This window comes from Littorina saxatilis, linkage group LG3, assembly GCF_037325665.1.
Source record: "Littorina saxatilis isolate snail1 linkage group LG3, US_GU_Lsax_2.0, whole genome shotgun sequence".
Taxonomy (NCBI): Eukaryota; Metazoa; Mollusca; class Gastropoda; order Littorinimorpha; family Littorinidae; genus Littorina; species Littorina saxatilis.
The window spans coordinates 50506451-50525685 of record NC_090247.1 but is presented as its reverse complement, the minus strand read 5'-3'; the positions used below and the strand labels follow the sequence as shown (position 1 = coordinate 50525685).

The following is a 19235-nucleotide window of genomic DNA, read 5'->3' as shown; positions in this document are numbered from 1 at the left end:
AATTACAACCTCATGTTAAAGATATAATACATACAGTAGTATTTCATGAGCCACTTTGGCGATTTTTGACTTAATAATAATAATAACAAGAAATTCCTCCGAGGTAGGAAAAACACCCCCGTCCTTACCATTCTCACTGCCACCAACTGAGAAGGTTATTTCCCTTTGACCATTAATATGTCCCTCTATAAGTCCTTGTAGAATCTTAATCCACCAATAACTCCCTAACCGTGTGTTTGACTGGTCCCAATTTTTGTAAGGACCGTCTCAGGAATGTATATAACCTGTTCACCAAGTTTGGTGACGATCGGTCCGTTCATTCTTGAGATCTATATGCGAACACAAACACACAAACAAACAAACATATCGACCGAATCCTATACACACCCCTATACCGGGGGTGTAATAATAATTATAATAAGGGTATTTATCTGGCGCAAATCCTAATATAGTTCTAAGCGCCTTGCAATCAATCTTAATTATAGGAATGTTATAATAATCTTTATTACAGCAACAATACACATTTAAAGAATCTTAACATAAATAACAACACAATCACGTACTCAATGCGCATACTAAGAAGCATTAGGGACATTCGCCGTGCTGTAATTTAGACATACCTGCAATGACAAACTCGCAGAAACTCCGTAACTAAAGAAAATCCAGATGAACCGACTGAAAAAAACCACACAAACCCCCCCCCCCCCAAAAAAAAAAAAACCAACAACAACAACAAAACACAACATTTTAAACTAGGATTTCAAAATGAAAGACAACGAAAAGTTAACAAAACGATTTGCATTTAAACTCTATTTAAGCAAACAACACCACCAACAACAACAACACAACAACAGTAGCAGGAACAACTAACAACAACAAACAATGGCAACATGATTATTCCCCATAATTGTAAGAGGGTTTCGGCTAAACGATACACTTCTTTGGGCCAATGTTCCTTCAAAAATACCATTCTCCCCATTTACACCTTCATGTAAAGGACTTTACACCCCTCAAGATTTTTACAGACGATGAGCGCATCCTTCCGCTTAGAAACATCCAAAAAAAAATGTGCAGTGCGGCTGATTCATGCGTAGCGTGTGACTTGTTGATGTATTACTTTCGTTACTGACACCTGTATCATTGTCCACTTTTTTAAAAAAATTCCCGCAATCCGCACAGAAAGCAGACAGGTTGTTTAATTTTTGATAATTGTCCAAGTGGATGGTACTCTTTAATCCCATGTGCAAACCTGGCCTGATCGGAGGTGGCTTGCATTATTTCGTTCATGCCGAGGAGGTTATATTAAATTGTGACTCTCCACCACGGAATGAGTCGCACGTCACCTTTGCATGATTTCATATTTTTACATTTTTCTAAAGCGTTTTTTATGCTCTATCTAGTGGTGAAACCCGTTTTAGAAAAGAGCGAAAACTGTTTGAGTTATAAGCCTGTGACTAAGGTTACCAGACACACTGTTACCAGACACTCCCCGGACTGTTATATTAAGCCTAGCGCAGAACCGCGCGAGGTGACATGCGACTCATTTCGTGGTGGAGGGTCACATTTAAGCTGTAAAGTTCTTCCTTGCTTTAAAACAAGTGACTCGTATCAAAAATCAGTCAAAATGCCACTGGATTGTGAGCTATGAACATACAACACTAAAGTTCAACAACAGGGTAAATTCCGTTCACGTGTGTAGGTACTGTCGTCTAAGTGTCGAAGCTTCCTGTGGCTCTTGACTGTTTCTTCCGGCAAGGGTCAAACCAATCATGTTCTATCTTCTCTTCACCACACCACTACTGCGCACACCACTACACTCTACGTGGCTGTTCGCTGCTGATCTGAGACAACAGAATGTCAGTTAAAGGTACAACCACTCCCTTGTAAACAAATCGATTCAGCATCTCAGATTTAGCCAGGCTTTTACTTGGCTTACAAGGATCCCTCCACTTGTACACTCACCAAAACTCAACTGCCTAGGTGCTCTCTGCGAAGAGTAGGAATGTTATGATGAATTAATTTGCCTTAATGGCCTCTAGCGGCACTTTGTTAAATGGTCTTTTTACATTTAGTCAAGTTTTGACTAAATGTTTTAACATAGAGGGGGAATCGAGACGAGAGTCGTGGTGTGTGTGTGTGTGTGTGTGTGTGTGTGTGTGTGTGTGTGTGTGTGTGTGTGTGTGTGTGTGTGTGTGTGTGTGTTTGTGTATGTGTGTGTGTGTAGAGCAATTCAGACTAAACTACTGGACAGATCTTTATGAAATTTGACATGAGAGTTCCTGGGAATGATATCCCCAGACGTTGTTTTAATGTGTTTGATAAATACCTTTGATGACGTCATATCCGGCTTTTTGTAAAAGTTGAGGCGGCACTGTCACACCCTCATTTTTCAATCAAATTGATTGAAATTTTGGCAAAGCAATCTTCGACGAAGGCCGGACTTTGGTATTGCATTTGAGGTTGGTAGCTTAAAAAATAATTAATGAATTTGGTCATTAAAAATCGGAAACTTGTCATTAAATATTTTTTTAAACGATCCAAAAACAATTTCATCTTATTCTTCGTCATTTTTTGATTCCAAAAACATATGGGTGCGTCTCAGAAACTGAACCTTTTGTGTGTGCCATAATCAAATTAGCCCACAATTGAAACATACTGAATTTTAAATCATGATATTGGTATTTTTGAGAAGTAAAATGAATAAAGAAATAGTACAAACAAAACTGAGTAGTTTGCATGATTATTATGAAGGTTGTTTTGCGAAAGAAATGATTAAATGCGTGAAAAATGGAGGTTTGATCTGTGACATGAACCATCAACTAGTTTTGTACCTCACTACAAGAATCGTTTAGAATGTCCAAGGACTGCTATTTTTGTTATGTGTGTTTGGTTTAAGTGTACTTGACAGTTGAAATGTTATTTTGTCCACAGAATTGTTTTTTTAAACGAAATTAATCGCTTGAAAGTTTGCCATCACTGTCGTAACATAGGTTTCCACACGCGTGCAACAGCAACAAGTCCTAAATTTGAACTTTAGAATTTGCATATTCATCTTCAACACGATCTTGACATGAAAGGGCATAGAAACTCGCAAAGTTAAATGTTATTTAAGTATTATTTTCTCAAAATTGCATCTGCAAACTAAGTTGAAAGTTGCGCAATATGACATGCTTCTTCAAAATTCCGTTACGATGGTGAACGGTTTTGCAAATAATGTTCAGAGTTTTGAAGAAAGATTAGAACTATTTTGCGCGTAGTGACTTAGAGGTGCGGGTGACTACGCATGCGCAGTTACAGAGAGAAATAGTTCAGGTTCCAGCAGCGAAGAAAGATTTCGAGAATGTTTCCGAAGTCTGTGATTTTGTTACGACAGTGATCAACACCCAAGGTTCTAAAGAAAAGGTGAGTTTTTGCTGCTATGATATTCTATGAAGTGAAAAATTAGGCTAAACATTTGTTAATAATAGTTTTTCTTTCGATTTCACGTAGTCAAAACTTGACTAAATGTTTTAACATAGAGGGAGAATCGAAACGAGGGTCGTGGTGTATGTGTGTGTATGTGTCTGTTTGTCTGTGCGTGTGTGTGTGTAGAGCGATTCAGACTAAACTACTTGACCGATCTTTATGAAATTTGACATGAGAGTTTCTGGGTATGATATCCCCGGACGTTTTTTTCTTTTTTTCGACAAATACTTTTGATGACGTCATATCCGGCTTTTTGTAAAAGTTGAGGCGGCACTGTCACACCCTCATTTTTCAATTAAATTGATTGAAATTTGTGTAAAGCAATCTTCGACGAAGGCCGGACTTCGGTATTGCATTTCAGCTTGGTGGCTTAAAAATTAATTAATGACTTTGGCCATTAAAAATCTGAAAATTGTAATAATTTTTTTTTTATATAAAACGATCCACATTTACGTTCATCTTATTTTACATCATTTCCTGATTCCAAAAACATATAAATATGTTATATTTGGATTAAAAACAAGCTCTGAAAATTAAAAATATAAAAAATTATGATCAAAATTAAATTTCCGAAATCCATTTAAAGGAACGGTAAGTGTCAATGTTTTCTTTAATTGTAAAAGTTGTATGTTCAATGGAATGGTAAGTCTGAACAAAATAATTACTTTATTTTGTTTTTAGCCAGTGAATGTGGATGCATCAAAATCTTGATAGACATTAAACAAATTCATGTTAGTGAAACTAGTAAACATATTGCATCAATCTTTAGTTGAAATCGCAGGTACTTGCATGTTTCAGGTGCAAGAGATTCGACCTGATGAACTGGTGGTAACGTTCCTTCGAAGGAAACCGGAGGGGAACTACTATTGCTTTCCAGGGATCGATGATATTTCCTTAGTCCCTACATCTGATGCAACCATGATTCGTGACCCCACCTTCAATGCCAGGGGGCATTATTTCTTTGAAAATAAATTAATTAACTGCAAGTGGCAACTGTTCTATATGTAACCAATGCCTTTGGTTTATTGTCTTAACAATTGAATGAACCACTTTTGAACATTTGCATTCTTCATGTCAAACCTTATAATACATGTCTGGTTGTTCGTTTCCGAGTTACGTCGGTGATGAACTTTTCATTAATGTTTCTCTTTTTTAGGGCAAAGTTTGCTTGATTTTGTCCAGCTTTTTTTCTTTCTGTTCCTGTTTTAGTGTTTGGCATTTTACCTGAGAAGAATCTGGTTGCAAAATCGGCTTCATTTAGTAAAGTTTGTGGGAAAAAGCATAACCGTTTCTTTGTCACAAAAGTGATGTTTCCATGTTACATCGGTGACCATTTTGCATTCTTTTGGGATAACTTTCTAACATTTTGTCTTAGAGCAATAAATCTTTGTATATATGCTATTGTGAAGGTTAAATGTCAATAAGACTGAATGAATGCCATGTATCAACATGTTCTGATCAGGATATCATTAATTAATTTTCATTTTTGTATTGAAATTTTGACGAATGCATGGAACTTTGAAAAAAACATTATTTTGTTGTTTGCATGTAGTCATTTCATATTGAACTCTATACTGGCTTGTGATTCAACAATAATAACTGAATAAAAGTCGTTTTCAGCCTTATAAATGCAGTTTTTTTGTCTTTTATTGTTTCCATGTTACACGGGTGATTTTGCACACATGGTCCAAATAATGCTCAATATATGGCAAACTAAAGGCAATGTTATATTTTTTCTTGTTTAAACTGAAAAGGTACACCCTGAGAAGTGTGTAAATAGTATTATCAAAGTTTTCTGGGAAGATTTTACTTTTGGTGATAATGTCACAAACAGAGGACGAGATTCTGAGACGCACCCATATACATATGTTATATTTGGATTAAAAACAAGCTCTGAAAATAAAAAATATGAAAATTATGATTAAAATTAATTGTCCGAAATCGATTTAGAAACAATTCCATCTTATTCCTTGTCGGTCCCTGATTCCAAAAACATATAGATATGATATGTTTGGATTAAAAACAAACTCAGTACGCTAAAAAGAATAGAGATACAGAAAAGCGTGTTATCCTGCTCAGCGCGACCATTACCGCACTATTCTGGCTTGTCGATTTCACTGCCTTTGCCACGAGCGGTGGACTGACGAAACTACGAGTATGCGGTCTTGGTGAAAAAATGCAGTGCGTTCAGTTTCATTCTGTGAGTTCGACAGCTTGACTAAATGTTGTTATTTCGCCTTACGCGACTTGTTTTAATCTTGTTCTGCAAGCAGAGCAGTCATGGTGTTGAATTTTGGTATGTGTCCAAATGGAGATAAAGTTTTACCCCATGCAAAAGCCTTTCCAGATCTGAGATGGTGAGCCGAACTGTTTTCACGGGAAGGAGTGTGCCTTTAAATTGCTTCAGGGATTAGTCACAGGCATACTGCCTACGCTGCGCTTTGAGGACTAGCTAAGGACAGCGTTATTGAGTCCGTCATCAAGTCAGACACAAATGATCTGAAAGGATGATATATGTTTACAGCCATCATTGCACAGAGTCGTTGATGATAAATACCAGCCGGACGAGACTCTTGACTCCGTCCAGTGAAAACTGAGGGCAACCATCGTGAAATAGAAAAGACGCACACGCAATCTCTTTCACTCTTTCTTCGTGAAACGCATTGGTACTGACGCTTCTACGCTCATCTGAACTGTTTTAGCTTTTCTATGGAAAACCGAAAATTTTGAAGCCTATAAGTCTCTTCATTTTACGAGTCCCTGACAGACTTAAGCTGTGTTTTAATACAAATGCTGTGGAGCAGAAGCTGTGGTTTTACACTAGAAACGACCCGACCAGGTGGTGGACCTGAGAGAACTACAGTGAGGTCCGGCGGAGTCTCTGCGGCGAACAGCAGAATTCATCTGATCAACACCTTTGACAGTCCAGCTTGACGACGGGAACGCCGCAGAAGAAATACTAATGCTGTGCACAAACTAAAACACTGACAATGGGCAAGGTATACTTCCTGTTTCTGGTCAGAACATTACAACTCTGTGTCTGCAGAGATGACACTGTCCATGTCCTGACCGAGGAAAAGACAGAACGTGTCTTGTGCGTCTTTGGTTTTTGCTGTGGACCCCCACAAGACGGCTACACTTCTTGTGGTGAAGGTTATTGTCGGTGTCGAAATGAGACTGCGTCATGTGCTGGACACTTCTGTCAAGGAACACCACTTCACTTCATACCAGCGCTTCCAAGCAATATTTCCACGCTCAATTTCGCCTGCAACAACTTGGTGTCGATCGATAGTGAAGACTTTTTCGAGAATGTGACGGGCATTACTTCTCTGGACTTGAGCTGCAACAGCTTAGTGCACATCCATCCTGACGCGTTCCGTCGCCTGAGCGATCTCACTTACCTGTATCTTGACGGAAACACCATGCTTTCCTATCCGAGCGTGCGCGCAGTCTTTTTGTTCAGCTATCTGGAACGCCTCAGCATGAACTGGTGCGGGCTTGGGCGCTTTTCCCAAGACGTCTTTTACAATGTTTCCATGCCTCGACTTGAAAACATAGATCTGAATTATAATCAACTACTTCATCTGGATCATTTCCACAATACGTCCATGCCTCATCTGCAAGTTGTAACACTATACGGCAATCAGATGGAAACCATCAACCTCAATCCATTTAGTGTGCTTGCAGCACCGATAGATTTGATTGCTGACTTCAACAGACTGGCCATTTTGACGGCGAGATCTGTAATGTATTTCGAAAGGCTTGTTTTTGGTCGGAACCTCCTGACTGCGTTCCCAAACACGTGTGACAATACCGGACTGTCCTTGTATCCTTATCTTCGAAGTCTTGTTCTTTATAACAACAATATATACTTAGTGCCCCAAAATGTCTGTCTTCCAAACCTTGAAACGCTTGACCTCACCGGAAATCCGCTGGGGAATTTAGAAAAGGACTCTTTTACTGGAATCAACTTCCCGAGCTTGACTGAAATATTCCTCAGTGGTCAAAGCAACTTCGCTTCTTTTGTGTACGACGGTGCCTTCAGCAACCTGACCGCCCTGAAAACGATCTCGCTTAACACCAATTACTTTTCTATTGACCCTCTTCTATGTAACGTCTGCTCAAACTGCCCGCAGCTGTCGATACTCGACATGAGTTCGACTGAGAACAAGTTCCCCATATGCCCATCAAGCAACGAAACACGCGCGTGTGAGAACATCACGTGGCTCGATCTAAGCTACTCTAACCTTGTGCACATACCCAAGCACGGGTTCGTGCACTGTTTCACAACCCTGACGCGTCTTGTTCTGTCAAACAATCGCATCAGCAGTATTCCTGACGGGGCGTTTGACGGTCTACCGTACCTGGCCTACCTAGACCTGAGCTACAACCAGTTATCAGTGGTAGGGCCTGACGCGTTTAACGACGTCACACGCCAACGGTTTGTACAGCTCTACCTGGCGGGCAACACGTTACAGTGTTCTTGTGATCTGATGTGGTTCCAGGCGTGGATGAAAGCATCTCCTTCTGTCTTCCGTGAAGGAGATTCTCCGGCTGACGAGTACAAATGCGACAACATGCAAGACATAATCGTCACAAAGTTCGTGTTAAACGAGCAGGCCTGTATGTTGAGTAAAAACACCTTGGTCATGATCATCTATACCATCACCATCGCTATTACAACACTGACCATCGCTTCTGCTGTGTTCCGCAGTCGCTGGCACCTTCGTCTGTTGCTATACGAAGTCTTCCGTGGGCGTGGCGAAACCAGGAGGCAGCGTCTGCTCTTACAGAAATTTGACTTCGACGTCTTCGTGTCCCATGATTCCGACGATAGTTTGTGGGTCCGTAAACACCTTATGTCTGAGCTGGAGGACCGCCTGGGTCTGAGGCTGTGTCTGCACGAGAGAGACTTCATCCCCGGCAGAGACATCGTGGACAACATCGCCACCATGGTTCAGAGCAGCAAGAAGGTGCTGATGGTCTTCTCTAACGCCTTCGTGGCCAGCCAGTGGTGTCAGTTCGAGCTGTCCTTCTGTCTGCAGCACGCCATGGACACAGAGGACGCGCTCATCATCGTCTGTGTGGATGACGTGGCGTCACGTGACCTGACGGCGGCCATGATGGCTGTGCTGAAGACGACGACCTACATCCAGTGGCTGGATGGGGATGGTGACGCAATTCGCGCCTTCTGGGGTCGCTTACGTTTTGCTCTGCATGAGATCTTTGAGCTGAACGATGTTTAGCTAGACCGGCCCGTAGACCTGACCTTTTCTGTGCGATGTAACTGAGGTCAAAAGCACAGATACTGCGTAAATCTGTATACATCATAAGAGGGTGCACGCTTGTGCATGTGCGTGTGTGACAGGGGTAAAATGAGAGATTTCAGTTCGACTCAGAAGAGAAGAGTTCTTCATAATTCAAAGAGTGTTGCCCGATCAGTAACTTTGAACACCGATGATGTTGTTGAATCTGATGTAATTTGGAATTTCCATCTTACTGGGACAAACAGGAATAGGCCTTCTTATTATCTAATTTAGCACAAATCTGAGCGTTGTGTGTGCAGTTAACTCATGGGTCAAACTTTGGTGTTTGAAGTGTAGCATGGCCTTTAAGACTGAAACAACTTCCACCAATCTTTTTTTGATTTTATTTCTTATAGCAATGCAATATTATTTGCGCTTTTCGTTTTGCACATGCCGGTGTAACACGAGAAAATTACTCCCACGAGATTTTTACTCCGGAGTAAAAATTTCGTACGAAAATGTTACTCCCTTTACGAAAAAAGCACTCCCCCATTACACGATAAAATTACTCCCCACGACAGGTGAGTTCCGAGTTAACATTTCGTACACAAATGTTACTCCCCTGACGAATAAAAAACGAATAAATTACTTCACCCTAACACGAGCAATTTAACTTCCCATGCCAGGTGTACGAAATTTATATTCCCTTGTCCCCTGTTAGTCTTGGAAGGGGTGGAGGGAGGGTAGCGCGACATTCGTTTGCGCGAAATCACATAATTTATTGGCATTATCCCTTCGCCCGCATCCCATTTTCGCGTACGAGATTTTTACTGGAAGTAAAAAAAATGGGGAGTACAAATTTCGTGGAGGGAGTAATTTTTTCGTGCCTTGGGGAGTTCTTCTCTCGTACGAAAAATTTACTCGGAGTAGAAATTTCGTACGAAATGTTTACTCCGGAGTAAATTTTTCGTGGAGTAAAAATTTCGTGTTACACCGGACATGCTTTCCGACCTAAGACACTTTTTTTCTGTGAACACAAAATTCCAATTTTAACGGTCGGCTTTCAAGTACACACATCTGACTACCATGGTGTTTTGTTGTTGTTGTTGTTGTTGTTGTTGTTGTTGTTGTTGTTGTTGTTGTTGTTGTTGTTGTTGTTGTTGTTGTTGTTGTTGACCTCAGTTGCATGCAGGCTGCTTCAACCCTGAGTTGTTTTGCCTTTGTATCTTTTTTTGTTTGTTTGTAAGGCGAGGAGCATCCTTCTTCATTGGTCTTTTTTCAATCACATCAAGTAATCACAAAATATTTTTAATCTTAATTCAAAATCAAACATACAAATGGTATCAATTGGCTCACCATATCGATATTTACCAATACACATTTTAGCGACAATTAACAAATGATTTATATAACATACCATTTCAGTGGAAACATTTTCATCTGGTGGGAATCCTAGCAACACTATCTTTGCTGTCAAACTTATATATACGCCAAATTTTCTATTTACTCTATAAACTACGGTCAACCAAATCACGAATCTTCTGGCAGAAAAAAAGAAATCTTCTATATAATCTGTCTCATTATAACAATATGTACAATAAACATTTTCAACAAATCCCATTTTAAACAGAATTATATTGGTGGGGCAAATATTATGCAACATTAATCAATGTAATTCTCTCAATCTGGTGTCAGGTGAAACTTTCTGAACAATTAGCCAATGCCAGGGGGTAATTTCAACATCAAATTTGTGAAACCAAAAATGAAGACAACATGGATTTTTATACTCCAGACTTAATAAATACTGTAAATACTACCATAGTTAATTGTGCTAGCATATTTAACAGTGGAAAATACACCCTCCTGACTTATCAGAAATTATCTTCGCTTTGACTTACTCTGTCGTAGTACGTTCCTTGTTGCTCAGACGAAAAATGTTTATCCAAAGGGGCGATACATAAATTGTGGATGTTTAAGTAGTTTAATGTTGGGTTTTGTTAACCAACGCTTTTGAATGTAACGTTTTCGTGTCTGATTTTGACTTTGTCATGTGTACGAAAAGACTGTTCTAAGCAAATCGATGTTTGGTTTGTAAAATTGTAATACCTTGCCGTTTGATAATTTACTGATATAACAGTGAGAACAAATCAAAGGCGTCGATTTCTTTGCTTATGAAGTTGTCATATTCTCAACTTTTATTGAAATCTAGGATTCAAAACCTGAAGGATATGTTGCGCACACAAACCGTTAATCGACACATGTTCATCGCGTAAAGTATATACATAACTGTGTTGTAGTAACTGACCCCTGCTCCCTGTTGTATTCCTAAAACGTGTCACTCGGAAATCCTTATCGGAGGTGTGTCGTTCCAAACATTTTCTTTTGACCTGTATGCACTAACAAGAAAACAATGGAAACAACATGCGTTGAGTGCGGCACGACCTGATACAGAGTGAAATTGAATGTAGGCTTAAATAGGAACGAGTTTGTTGACCTCAGTGAGAAAGAAAATCAAAAATTGCAAGATTTGCTCTCTCTCACACTCTCTCTGCCCCCCTCTCTTTCCCTCTCTTTCGCTGTCCCCCTTCCCCCCCCCGTCTCTCTCTCTCTCTTCTGTCTCTCTCTCCCTCCCCTCTCTCTCTCTTTCGCTCTCACTCTCTATATATCACTCCCTCTCTCTTTCACCTACATTCACAGACACACGGACACACACACAGACACACACACACACACACACACACACACACACACACACACTCACATACACACACACACACACCCACACACACACACCCACACACACAAGAGAGACAGTGTGATTGTGTGTGTCTGTCTATCTATGTGTCTGTCTGTCTCAGTGTCTGTCTGTTTCTCCGTCTGTCTATGGTGTCCATCTTTCCGTCTGTCTATCTGTTTGTTAGTCTGTCTGTTCGTCCGTCTGTCCGTCAAATTAACTGAGAGGCTCACGAGCGCGTGCGTATGCTTCACGCGATTCCAAATATAACCACAAAGACATGGGTCAGACAAAAACTAGTTCGTTCTTGGATTTTATCTATCAAACCACAAGTGGATCATGTACAAGTAAATATCAGTCATTGGCTACAGTCAACAAGCGGAGATACATGCGCTCTTTGGACTTTCTCAGGAACTGATGTTACTAAAAATAGTATAGGGAATTTTGGGAAACTATTCAAGGGAAGTAATTAATTCACTGGTACGGCAATAGTGCAAACATAGTTGCTTGAAACAGAACATCTCAGATTTAAGATGACTGATTAAGTCACTGCAGTTTGGTGATAAATGCTGGTTATTGTTAGGGTTAAGAAAAAGAACAGAACAATTGAAAGATTAAAAAAAAAATTCTTGGCTTGCCGAAGGACTCAAACCCGAACTTACCGGACTCACCGGAGTGACCGACTGCGAGGCCTAATCTCTTTGGGATAGATACACAGTTTTTTTTAAACAAATTTGAGAGTTACTCGTGAATTCTCGAGTAGTGGGAGGTGCATAACCGACTCGTCGGTTCACGAGCGGCTCCGTTCGTGTTTTTTTCCCATCTCACTGTTCGAGGTGCGTTTACTTGTAAACTGCCCCTATTCTCTCACCTTTGGAAAGTCAAGTAGCACTGATATCAAGCCGGAACGACATTGTCTTGGCACTCCTCACACCGAAACGCATTTACCTATCACCGAAAGGCACTGACATCATTCATAAAAAAGGATATCCGTACCTAGAATCCCCTCCGGTTCGGAGATTGTGAAGGGTTTGTGTCATGCGGTGACAAACGGTTGTCGACAGAGACAATGAGGAGCAGCGAGTACTTGTAAGATGATCCACTTATGATTGCACTTAATAACTTCCATTGTGACCTGAGCACAAATGCGCGGGTCATCATGTACTTTTCACAGTCTCTTGTTTGTCTCAAAAGCAGTGACTATAAAAGACAGTCTCACTGCCCTTTGTATTTCAACTATCTACCTGAATCAACCAAAGGTAAGTCACTTTTAATACTGTTTGTACCTCAGATCTTTGCTTTCTTCATTCCAGGTACTGGGTCCTTTGTGTCGTAATGGAAGTATCATGCATCTTTTGGCAATACCAACATTATTGAGAAATGCAAAAGGTGTCAGGGAAAGCCGTGAAGACTTTAGGACATGTTTCTGTTGTTCGTTTTACGTTTTATTCCCAGCTGTGCCTTACATGTTCATGTCTTCTAAATTATATATTTTTCAAAATGATGTTTATGTTCGTTTTTCCCATGTTTTACTGCTTTAGATAGATTACAATCTATACCAGCTACAGAAACATTGTAAAAGCATACAGGGTATTTTCAACGACAACAATCTAAGAAGAAGGCAAACTGATTAGACGATTCAAGAGACAACAATGTCCAATCTTATCGTCTTTGAAAATACACATACCTTTCATTTTTCTTGCTGATTCTCTTACTTTGAAATGTTACGAGGAAGGTGATCTATTCAGTCCTTTTCACGACCTGTGAATTATCCTTATAAATAAAAAAACCCATTTTGTCATGAATAATACTCTAGTAACGAGCCAGAAGACATATTATGGGGATCGAGACGTCAAGAATAGTGTGATATGCCCTCTCTCTCTCTCTCTCTCTCTCTCTCTCTCTCTCTCTCTCTCTCTCTCTCTCTCTCTCTCCTTCTCTCTATTCCCCTCTCTCTCTCTTTCTCTCTCTATACCCCCTCTCTCTCTCTCTCTCTCTCTCTCTCTCTCTCTCTCTCTCTCTCTCTCTCTCTCTCTCTCTCTTCGTTTAGTTATATTTTCATTTGTCCAAAGCATCAGTGTTCATTATATCCACACAAAAACACTCAAAGCTTTAATAACACATTTACTCATGCATCTGTATTCAGCATTGTTTTCACTACGTTACATCTATTTGTGTATAATATGTAATATGTAAATATTCATGTGTTGTTGTTTTTCTCTACCTTTTTTTCTACGTGAATATCCGTGTAAATATGTGATTAGATTAGTCCCCTCCCTGGGAGAGGGCTGGTTGAAAAAAAGCTCGTTGTATTGCTTATGCCACAACCCTCGAAAAATAAAATTTGATTTGATTTGATTTGATTTGATCTCTCTCTCTATCCCTCTCTCTCTCTCTTTCTATCCCCCCCTCTCTCTCTCTCTGTCTGTCTGTCTGTCTGTCTGTCTGTCTGTCTGTCTATCTCTCTCTCTCTCCCGCGCTGTCTCTCTCTGTCTATCTCCCCCTCTCTCTATATCCCTGTCTGTCTCTGTCTGTCTCCTCCCCCTCTCTCTGTCTCTGTCTCTGTCTGTCTGTATGTCTGTCTGTCTGTCTGTCTGTCTCTCTCCTTCCCTCTCTCTCTCTCTCTCTCTCTCTCTCTCACTCTCTCTCTCTCACTCTATGTTATGTGAACAGCTCAGATCATGGGTAATTTTAACACCTTCACATTTAAATGCTTATTTTATAGCCATCCATTGAATTGAGAAGAAAACAAAGCATACTAAACGGCTAAGCATGAATCAAACAATAAGAAAATATAAAGAACCAACAACATCGTTTTGTATGTGTGGGTAGTAAACACGTTTTATTTACAAAACACGGCGGAAAATGGCGACAAATTTGTTGCACAGCGACAGGTCACTTTCTTCAACCAAGGCCAGTACTTTCATACATGACAAAGGAAAGCAAATATGGCCTGAATAATAAAGTTATAGTGTTACTTTGCGTGTCTGAGTGATAAACTGTTTTAACCAACTCTCTTCTGAAACGTAATTGCACTCAGCAGATTTGTCTTCCGCTCATAACTTTCGTGTCACACGGTCTTTGCGACAAACAGATAGATCGCATTCTCGCAGAAAATCATTGACAACACAGACCAGTCATTTTTAGCATTGCATTTGGGAAGGGCTACTATTATAGTGGGTTTTAAGAAAGAAAAACATTATAGTATCGGCAGAACACGACCAAATGAGTTTTCGTGTCACAGCGTTATGGGCGTGAGATTGTTAGACTTTTTGTTCTCACACTGTAGCAAAATCATTGACAACACAGACAAGTCAGTTTTAGCATAGACATTGGGAAGGGCTACTATTATAGTGTGTTTTAGGAAAGAAAAACATTATAGTTTCGGCAGAACACGACCAAATGAGTTTGCGTTATGGGCGTGAGATTGTTTTTTTTTTCACACTGCAGATCATATCTCAAAAACTACTGAGTGGATCTTTATGAAATTTGATATGGATATTTTTGACTGGATTATCCCATAGAAAGTTTTTCTGTTTATTGATAGGACAGTTTGATGACGTCATATTTTACCGTTTGCCAAAAGGTCGAGGCAGCACTTTCACAGTTACAGTTTTTCATCAATTTGATCGAATTTCTTATCACACAATCTCAGATCTAGGCCGGATTATGGGATTGCATTTCAGCTTGGTCACTTAAAGTTTTGTTATTGAAATGTTTGTTCGAAATATGTCATTTTTTCAAATTTTTAAAAACTAATATTTGAAACAGAAAATTTATATTGGTGTATTCCCTATTGCGTCCTGTATCTAAAACTATATAGTTTTGTTGTTTTGTATTGATAACTATGCTTAAAAATGAAGAAAACCGATAAATAACCACTATCTTTATTTATGAAAAAAGACACTTAAAAACAACTTCTATCTATTCCTTATCATTTTCTGATTCCAAATATATATAGTTTCATGGTGTTTGACGTTGAAAATATGCTCAAACTTAACAAACTCGGATCGTTAAATGGAAATTATACTTCCAAGCTCCAAAAGCACGTCATTTCAAGTGTGGAACACGCTCATGACGTCATACTGAAAGGTGATGAATTATGGCTTCACCTTGCGATGTTTCATTTCAAACATGGTAACATTTTTAAAGGGGTTTCTTTCTCAGATTTGTGTTTGCCCTTTGTCTGTCTCTCTATGTCTCCCTCTGTCTGACTGATTCAATTAAATGTGTAATTGCTTAGTTTTGCAAAAGTCAAACTAAGTATGATATCGATATACCTAATTGATTCAGGTCTCTAAATTCTTATTGTAAAATTGTGAGTTTTATTCAAAACAAATTTAATTGGTGTTTTAAACTCAATAATGGGGCATGCTGTGATGAGCAGAAGAATGTGTGTTTACGAGCAGAAAAAGCCCATCAAAGTCAAGAATCGTGTTTTTATTTTTCTATGTAGCTTCATACAGACACTAAGCAACAGTGTAGTACCACTTCCAGTGCAATATCTTGTACTTTAATTTTGACCATCTGTGTAACACTTTATTGACCCATGATCTGAGCTGTTCACTTATGCAAGCGGCGTTATCGTATATTGTTATTATTAAAGACGCACGCCCTGTGTGCTTAATGTCGCAGACTCACCATGAAGTTCGCTGTTGTTCTGCTCGTCGTCCTGCCTCTGGCTCTGGCCTCCCCTGTCGACAAGCGTGGAGCTCTCGACTTCCTCGGCCTCTCACATCTCGGTGGTAAGCAAAACATAATTTAATTTATTTGGTTGGCTTTTCTCGGTAAAGTTCAAAAACAGTGTCCCAAGTAGACAAATTATGAAAAACAACTCTGTCTGGTGTTTATGGATTGTGATTGCTTTTTTTTTAGTGAGACAAAAAAATCCTTGGCCGGCGAATCATTATTATTATTACATTATATGAAGTCTTATATCGCGCGCGTATCTCCAGACTCGGACTCAAGGCGCAGGGATCTATTTATGCCGTGTGAGATGGAATTTTTTTTACACAATACACCACGCATTCACATCGACCAGCAGATCGCAGCGCATAATTATCCTACTTTTTACGGCCTATTATTCCAAGTCACACGGGTATTTTGGTGGAATTTTTTTTTTATCTATGCCTATAGGACTGGGTGGCCGAGTGGTAACGCACTTGCGCTCGGAAGCGAGAGGTTGCGAATTCGACCCTGGGTCAGGGTGTTAGCAATTTTCTCCCCCCTTTCCTAACCTAGGTGGTGGGTTCAAGTGCTAGTCTTTCGGATGAGACGAAAAACCGAGGTCCCTTCGTGTACACTACATTGGGGTGTGCACGTTAAAGATCCCACGATTGACAAAAGGGTCTTTCATGGCAAAATTGTATAGGCATAGATAAAAAATGTCCACCAAAATACCCGTGTGACTTGGAATAATAGGCCGTGAAAAGTAGGATATGCGCCGAAATGGCTGCGATCTGCTGGTCGATGTGAATGCGTGATGTATTGTGTAAAAAAAAATCATCTCACACGGCATAAATAGATCCCTGCGCCTTGAGTCCGAGTCTGGAGATACGCGCGCGATATAAGACTTCATATATAACAATATACAATTTTGCCAGGAATTTTTCTCTTTCTTGCTCATAGTTTAAGTATTCATTTGTTGAATTAAGACTTCTTTCTTTGTTCTTTTGTTTCTCCCCCTCTTTCTTTCGTTCGTTCTTGTTTCCTGTTTTTCTTTCTTAATAAATTTAAATCTTCATTCTGATATACATATATTATGTTCGCGTTTTATCCCTCTCAGTCTTCATTCTACTTATCCCCCTCCTCCTCCTCTTCTTGCTCATCCTCCTCCTCCTCTTAATTTCACTGATCGGTTACCTATTCCTCTTGGTGTTCCAGATGTGTTTAACCTGGGCAAGCTGAGGGAAACTGCTCAGCACATCGTGGACAACCTGGGAACCGACGCCTCAGAGGCTCAGTGCGAGACCCAGTGCCACGGATTCCTGTCAGTGGAGCCCACCCACCTTCTGCACACCGTCTGCACCCCTCTCTGCAAATCGTAAGTTTTGTTATTGTTGTTTGTTTATTTGTTGTAAATGGTTGTAAATAGCCATGTACATAATTATTATTTGGAATTTTCTTTTCTTCTTCTACTTACACTCACACCCAAACAAGCTACAAGTCTGGCAATGTTCTGTGGAGAGTTGGAGTTTTTGGCTGAATACTGCATGATGACATTTACAGCATCACTTATGAAATTAATTTATCAAAACATTCTTATGTTGCTTAAAAAAGCAGCCTAGCTGTAGATTATTTGTGTGAAATCAAGTGGAAGATTGCTGCTTATCCCCGGTAAAAGTTCGACAAATTTGTATATTTTTGTATGAGTTCAAGTGAAAGAATGGTCCTATCCATTGAAAAAGTCCGACAAATCTGTGAGTGGTTTGTCCTATTTTGAACACGAGAAGGAATTCAATTATTTTCCGCAATACCATTGATTGTCATCTGATGTTGCTGTTATCTGTTGCAGATTCCAGACAGTGGTCCATATGTTGCATCTCACCCCCCAGGCTTCTTAAGAAGTGTATCTTCGTGACGTCCTGATTCTGATGCACGCATGTCTTAATAAACTGCTTGCTTTGTATTCCTCAGTCCGTTTTTTTTTCCTTTTCCTGTGTGTGTGGGTGTGTGTGTGAGTGTGTGTGTGTGTATATGTGTGTGTGAATGCGTGCGTACGTGCGTACGTGCATGCGTGCGTTTCTATCTCTGTGTCTGTCCGTCTGTCTGTCTGTCTGTCTGTCTCTGTCTCTCTCTCTCTCTCTCTGTCTCTGTCTGTCTGTCTGTCTGTCTGTCTCTGTCTCTCTCTCTCTCTCTCTCTCTCTCTCTCTCTCTCTCTCTCTCTCACACAAAGTTTTGGGAGTAAATATCGATAATAATTTATCTTGGACCCATCATGTTAGATCGTTGTGTAAAACCATGTCGAGGAAAATATATTTGTTGAACAGAATAAAACACTTTCTTGATACACACTCAAGGTTATTATTTTATAATGCATACATACACACCATCACGGATTATTGTTCGACCATCTGGGGCTCAGCCAGTCCAAATATTTTTAAACCACTGTATAGTCTACACAGACGAGCACTAAAATCAGTTATATTAAAACAATCCAGTCTTGTTTTCGACGATTATAAAAAACTTAAATTTTGCCCTTAAAAGAAAGATTTAAATCAAATAAAGGCGTGCTCCTTCACAAAATCCTTTCCGGCCATGCACCACGTGCTTTCATTACAAAATTTAAAGCCAAACCAAGCCGAAAATTCAACGTCCCCATTCCGCGGATAGATCTCTTTAAATCAAGTTTAGCTTATTCTGGCAGCGTTTTGTGGAATTCTCTCCCGGAATCAGTTCGAGTCCCAACAAGTCTCAATACTTTAAAAAAACACCTCTCATTACATTTAATATCAAATTACGAAAAGTCACAGTGATGGAAGACTTCGTTCTGATTATTTTCATATTGATCGTATCTGTCCATAAAGCATCAGTGTTTCATAACGCAAGAATGTATATATAGCCTACAACGTGTATATAGTCCTGTGAATAGTTTTTCTGCCTTTTTATTGTTTTATTTTTTACTGTCATGCTTATCTTCTGTAATTGTTTTACGTTTGTATATATATGTATTTAAGATTAGAATAGTCCCTCTCTGGGCGAGGGCTGGTTGAAAAGAAGCTCGTTTATATTGCTTATGCCACAACCCTCGTAAAATAACATTTGATTTGATTTGATTTGATTTGATTTGA

At 39.7% G+C, this 19235-nt stretch overlaps 2 protein-coding genes across 2 annotated transcripts; both read left to right on the top strand.

Moving 5' to 3' along the window:
- The first annotated feature begins 5963 nt into the window (after nucleotides 1-5963).
- Nucleotides 5964-11184, top strand: LOC138962573 (toll-like receptor 13). Its single transcript, XM_070334441.1, has one exon. It carries the CDS (start codon nucleotides 6456-6458, stop codon nucleotides 8709-8711), a length of 2256 nt encoding a protein of 751 aa, XP_070190542.1. The 5' UTR covers nucleotides 5964-6455; the 3' UTR covers nucleotides 8712-11184.
- Nucleotides 11185-12580: 1396 nt separating this feature from the next.
- Nucleotides 12581-18080, top strand: LOC138962574 (uncharacterized). Its single transcript, XM_070334442.1, has 4 exons — nucleotides 12581-12704; nucleotides 16081-16190; nucleotides 17329-17488; nucleotides 17960-18080. Exons 2-4 carry the CDS (start codon nucleotides 16088-16090, stop codon nucleotides 18006-18008), a joined length of 312 nt encoding a protein of 103 aa, XP_070190543.1. The 5' UTR covers nucleotides 12581-12704; nucleotides 16081-16087; the 3' UTR covers nucleotides 18009-18080.
- Nucleotides 18081-19235: the final 1155 nt, after the last annotated feature.